The following is a 5,997-nucleotide window of genomic DNA, read 5'->3' as shown; positions in this document are numbered from 1 at the left end:
ATCTTTCTAGAATGTTAAATATCAACCAAGTAACTGCTACCAAGAAAAACTGCAATTAAAAAAATGTACATATATTAATTAATATCTATATGCACAGCACACACACGTAACGCATACGTACAGAGAGATACGTATGTAGCTACAGTGAGTTAAAGATTGGGATTAAAAGACTCAGTCGAAGTCAAGTCGCTCTTCAAACTGTTACAAAGACGATTCTTATATTAAAAAGGAAGATGGTGAGAAATGAGAACAATTAGAGACAAAACTCTAACTGCTTCTGCTTCTGCTTCTGCTTCATCCATCTCTCTCTCTCTCTCTTTATATGTTTCTACCTTTTCTCTCCTCTATTCATTTCTAGATTCCATAATAATACATATTCTTCCCAGTAAACCTCAACCATGGTGGTCAAGGTAAGAACATGCTCATAGTACTAATACGAAAAAGATATTTGTATTTTTTTTTCTTCTCATGACACAACGGTTTTGAGCAGAAAGTTGAGATGAAAGTGGACATCAACTGCGGGAAATGCAAAAATGCAATCATGCAAGCTGTTGCAGAGATAGAAGGTATGCATTTTTATTATTATAAAAAAACATGTTACCAAATCCGCAGATATATAAGGTTTGTTGAAAAGCTAAAAGATTAAGAGATTTGAATGCAGGTGTGAATCAGGTTGTACTGGATGAAGAGAAGAGCTTGCTGACGGTGGTTGGCACGATGGATCCAATCTGCGTTGCAGAAAAGCTAAGGAAGATCAAACAGAAACCAGTAGTAGTCAACATTGGACCACCAAAACCTCCAGAGGCCAAAACAGTACCGCAGCCAGTATGTTGTAAGCCTTGCCCTCCGTATTGCCCTCCATACTACAACAACAACTGTGACATGGTAACAGTTAGTACCTATAGTAAGGGAAGCGGCTGCACCATTGTTTGAATCCTCCTCTTTCCATCTCTTTAGCCTTCATGTAAAAATCCTTCAGTTTGTAGCCAAGACAGACAGAACTTTATGTTATCATGTTTCATATATCTTTATGATGAATCTTTGTTATATTGGCACCTATCCATCTTTCTGACCCAACTCTTAATATCATTAGATAAGATCATCAGCCATAGTTTAACATGGAGCCTTGCTTTTACATCACATCGAGTTCTGATATTAGTAAGAGAATATCACAAGCTTTTTACAACTCACGATCATAAGTTGATAACTTCACATAAACCATATAGATGCAAATGAAGTCCAAACCTGGCTGGGTTTTCTACCACTGCGAAAGCAGAGTCTAACAATGATTACTGAAAAACAGAGAAAAGCAAAGAAGCAAACAGACCACTTAGACCTAGGAATAACAATCACTGTTTATTGATCTTCTCCCCCCCAGATCTTTGCAGCAGAAAACGAACTAACTTATACAATTTTGTTACAACTTGGATGGTGATTTACTTCTTCTTCCTCCCACCACCTCCCTTAGTTTTCTTATTTGCTGCTCCTTTAGCGTTACTCTCAGGGATTTCCTATTACCAAGTAAAGACAGTTCGTTAGTACCAAATGATCCGATGTAGGAACATGTGAAACACAAACTAGAGTGCTTACTGATCACAGGAATCTTAAGAATGGGAGGCTCTTAGTCTATATAAGGTGGTTTCAAGCTCAAAGCAGTATGCCTATCAATCATATAGCTAAATAGAACTACAAAAAAATATGGCAAACTGATTTTAAATGTTCACCATGATATTTAGAATCTTGTGCATATGCCAGCACCAGCCATTTGAACAGAGAGGTTGGAACCCGGGATTAGAGGGAACATCCTAAGGCTAACAATGTTATTGGAGGAGGTGTTACATCCAAAAGCATGCACAGAGGACATTTTATTGCTGATAGCTGGTTTATACTGCCGGAGTAAGCATTTGGTACCCTGTGATCCAGTATATTGAGGAATCACCTCAGAGACCAACTATGCATATAAAGTTTCCCTAAAGTGTGTAAAACGCACGTATATTATATAAATCAATCCACTTGTGGACATGTGTTAAGAGTTTGTGGCAGCTAGCAAATGAACATGGACACGATGGATTCATAATCACAAGATGCAGCCAGGGAGTACAAGTAGAAGAGAAGGAGCTTAAGAACTAATGGGTTCAACCATATATAAAAATTATAAGAGACAAACCTTTCTTTTAGCAGGCACGGATGAGCTAGCGACTGGCTTGAAAAATGACTCCAACCTGTGAAGCGTAGAAAGAAATGAGTGGAAGGAGAGGGACAAGCTTAAAATTATCACTAATTTTTCTGAAAGGTGCAAACCTTCCCTGGGATGACTTGTTCTTTGCAGATTTGATTTTCTCCACCGCCTGTATAATAAAATTAGATCAACCACGATATTTTGTGAGATGAATGTTTGCACATATATGTAAACACGGAACAAAGTAGGGTCACATACCTTGGTTACCCTATCTATGTTGAATCCATTTTCATTCACCAAAAACTGAACTATACCCTGGCAAAGGAGAATAGAAGAGGTAACTAAGAAAATGTCCTGATGAGATTTAAAAAAAAAATGTGTAGCGCAGAAAAGGGGGAACTAGGTTTCCTACCTCTTCATCTGGAGAGGTCCACTTGATATCGAGCTGCTCTTCATCAGTTAAGACATCAGGTTCTTTAAAAAGTTTACGAGCTTCATTATATGGCCATTCCTCGGGTATCTGATACCTATATAACATATCAAAACGGTGATAGGATGGATTAGTTTAGAATAGACTACAAACTGACACAATATGCTTTTCAGCAAAGACACAGGTGAAGTGCAACCAACTAGACTAAATTTGTAAGTTATAACATTCACTTATGTTGGTTGGAATGAACTCTTATATCATAAGTTCCATATGTCGTCAAGAAATCAAAGTACTATTTGATAGTTAAACAGAGTCAAACCTTTCTTTGTTTATATTTTCGAGTATTGTCTCAATAGAGCCATGCTGGCGAATGAGCTTTAGGGCAGTCTGCCCTCCGATACCTGAGGTACAAAATGCATATTAGGTCCCAACCTGCGTTCTACTTTTAACACAATGTTGATTTATTTCACCCACTGAAAGATTTGAAGAGATTAAAAAATCTCTAGATACCTCGGATGCTGTCACAATAGTCACATCCTGACAATATGCACAAATCGATGAACTGATCCATGGTAAGTTGAAGCTCTTCTAGAATCTGAAACAAGACCACAAGATCGGAGATTATACCATTAACATAACAAGTAGAAGAACGAATAGTGTGTGACAGAGAGGGAAACCTTGGCAATGTCAAATTCCATGACAGGGATCTTTCTGGAGCTAGGATCCATCAGGTGGCGAAGAAACTTAGGAGCTCCAAAAGTTAAGGAGTCCATATCTTCAGAAGCCACACCATACACCTAAACAGATAGAAGCAATCATAAGAAAACACTTCAGCTGATGTACCTTGTAAAACCTCCACTTAGACACTGGTCACTCTAAACTGTCAGTAAAACACCTGAAATGAGAACGGAGAAAAGAATACAGACCTTTCCTGCTTTGCAAAGTGCAGCACATTGCGCTTCTGCCTCGGAAGTGGCCTGTGTGGATAAAAAGGCATCAGTCTCTCGTTCGAAACTTTAGCTATTTAAATTATTAACATAATTAATAGTAGAGATTTATGCTCTGGGGGTTCTGCACATAAGTACCTCAACGACGGGGACCCCCATGAGTTTCAAGAGTCTTTTGCAGTCGTCATTGTGTTGCTTTGTCACCTGGAGAGAGATGTTATAGATGTATTATTTATAAGAGTACAAGATTCAGTTGCTTTGAATTGGATGATATTAAAGAGAGGAATGTAACGATTCAAAGATAGAAAAGGAATACCTTCACAGTTCGTTTGCTGTACTTCTCAATGTCCTCCTTGTTTCCTGCCTGCCAGCGTTAAATAGCTTCTAAAGTTACGCTCTTTCGATAGTAAAATAAAGCTAGACAAGAAACTCAAAGGGAAGTAAGAGTGACAAACCTCAATTGCACCACTCAAATCTGCAGTTGCGTCGGCTCTCTTGGAGTAACTGAATCAAGAGTAGAATGGATAATAAACCATAATGAACAGTAGTTTAAAAACTCATGTAAACATCAAATTTGATAGGAACAGGTACCGTTTGGCTAGTTCTTGTCTCTTTAACTCCGGGGGCTTTCCATCAAAAACATACCTGTAGCAAACATTTAGATCTCATTTAGTATTAGTCAAAGCCAAACCCAGCGGTACTACACACAGAAGAAAGTAAAAAAGAGAATGTGAGGGAGAAGAAGGTTTACACAGGCTTAATTCCAGCTTCGAGAAGACGAATGGTTCGATTAAACATCCCTTGCAAATGGCTACAAGCACCAAAAACAGAGACACGAAATCAACACTTAATAAACAAGTGCTAAGAAAGTAACATTAGACAGGAAAGATTCATAAAGACTACAAATGTGGAAACAGTAAGAGTTATAATTGCAAAACCTAGTGACTTCACCAGCTTCGTTGGTGAGCATCTCAGTCCCAGCTCTCCCCACCACAATCTGCACTCATTACAGGAATCACATTAACTACAGAAAGGTACTCTCTTTAAGTGATTTTAGTGCGAAATAAAGAAAGACAGGAACGAACAAGGAACTGGTAAATGCTCATGCTTGCATCAACAGCTATTTTCCGACCGAAGTAGCTCTCGAACTTCTGCTCTTTCATGGCGCTAGGCGCATTGTCGGCTAAAAGCTTCGTTAAACCCTAAAAAAAAAAGATTAACCATTTTAGATCGAATTCGCAAATTAAAAATTGAAACTTTGAGGTTAATCTTTCGATTCATAGTAGTAAACCCATCAGACCTTGATACCCATTGGCGATGGCAGCGAATTAGCGAGCGAAAGGTTTCTCCGGCGCCGATGAGCTTTGTTTTCCCGCCTCCTCGACACGTGTGGGCTCAATAGTCACTGGTTAGCTTTATGAGGGTTGATATTGTTGGGCCTGTTAACATAAATGAGCTCGTCGAGTAAATAGGCCCATGGGCTTTATTCGTATGTTAGTTTCTTCTTTTTGGTTCGGTGCAGATTGGTTTCATTCAGCTTTCAATTGCTGGTTCGGTTAGTTTGACTTATTTTGGAGGATGTACAAATTCAACTTTGATATTATTTAATTTTAAAATTTATACTCTTAAAATTATTAAATTTTTATAATTAATAATTATGTTTGTTCAATGAAAGTTCATTACATCAAATTGTTTTATAAAATCTGTGTCTGATACTGATAGTTCTATTTGGATTTAGAAATTCTGTTAACTTAATAAACCTTGAATTTCTTAGTGTAAATATTTGAATTAAAGATCCGTCTTCATGTGAAGATATTTTAGTTAAAAAAAAATTTTAGTTAAAATTTAAAACTTAGAAGCCAAATATATGTATGGGAAGATAGAGCAAACGAAAAATGTACTCGAGTTGCCAAAATAATAATCTATAAAAATGCGGGACGTTTCATTATTCGTGCATGGGAATCGTATGGGGCAGAGGGTAAAAACCAAAGAACGCAACGGTGATGCTACGTGATCTTTCATCGAGAGCCAATATATAATCATTGTGCATAGCATTTGTATCAGAAACGGTGGTGGTACGTGATCAGTTAAATTATATTTACTCCCTAACCTCACACCGACAAGATTTTATGGAGAAACGTTACATATTAATTACGCCCCACAGAAAAATACAAGGGGATAACGGTGCCCTTCAATTCATACACCAAAGTTCACAATTAAATCCTCAAACTTTAACTAAATATCATGTTTAACTTTCAATCTTTATATTTTCATTAGTCTTTAAAAAAACTCAAAACAAGTCACACATGTTGTACAAAGGTCTTTTTTTTATTTGAATAAATTTAACATCCTTTCAAAAAAAAAATAGTATTGTTACACAAATAGAGATTTACTTGGTTAGAGGCAGATATGTAACAAATCAAAAACACACAAAATCGTGT

At 37.2% G+C, this 5,997-nt stretch overlaps 2 protein-coding genes across 3 annotated transcripts; one reads left to right on the top strand and one right to left on the bottom strand.

Annotated features, from left to right (window-relative positions):
* Positions 1 to 194: 194 nt before the first annotated feature.
* On the top strand, positions 195 to 1,343 carry LOC106301529. 2 transcript variants are annotated; one of them, XM_013737949.1, is made up of 4 exons: positions 195 to 236; positions 359 to 410; positions 491 to 566; positions 662 to 1,343. In XM_013737949.1, the coding sequence occupies exons 2-4, from the start codon at positions 399 to 401 to the stop codon at positions 931 to 933; spliced, it is 360 nt and encodes a 119-aa protein (XP_013593403.1). In that variant the 5' UTR covers positions 195 to 236; positions 359 to 398; the 3' UTR covers positions 934 to 1,343. The 2 variants fall into 2 exon arrangements, with proteins under 2 accessions (XP_013593403.1, XP_013593402.1); XM_013737948.1 differs by having other exon boundaries at positions 215 to 410.
* On the bottom strand, positions 1,160 to 4,943 carry LOC106301528 (flap endonuclease 1). The gene is made up of 17 exons (XM_013737947.1): positions 4,857 to 4,943; positions 4,642 to 4,758; positions 4,495 to 4,553; positions 4,308 to 4,367; positions 4,148 to 4,201; positions 4,012 to 4,060; positions 3,873 to 3,920; positions 3,695 to 3,760; positions 3,536 to 3,586; positions 3,287 to 3,406; positions 3,120 to 3,204; positions 2,929 to 3,010; positions 2,592 to 2,706; positions 2,438 to 2,494; positions 2,302 to 2,348; positions 2,168 to 2,222; positions 1,160 to 1,511 (listed from the first exon to the last, which is right to left on the bottom strand). Exons 1-17 carry the CDS (start codon positions 4,866 to 4,868, stop codon positions 1,437 to 1,439), a joined length of 1,152 nt encoding a protein of 383 aa, XP_013593401.1. The 5' UTR covers positions 4,869 to 4,943; the 3' UTR covers positions 1,160 to 1,436.
* Between the last annotated feature and the right edge of the window lie 1,054 nt (positions 4,944 to 5,997).

Source organism: Brassica oleracea, chromosome C7, assembly GCF_000695525.1.
Source record: "Brassica oleracea var. oleracea cultivar TO1000 chromosome C7, BOL, whole genome shotgun sequence".
Classification (NCBI taxonomy): Eukaryota; Viridiplantae; Streptophyta; class Magnoliopsida; order Brassicales; family Brassicaceae; genus Brassica; species Brassica oleracea.
This window is presented reverse-complemented; position numbering and strand designations above follow the sequence as displayed.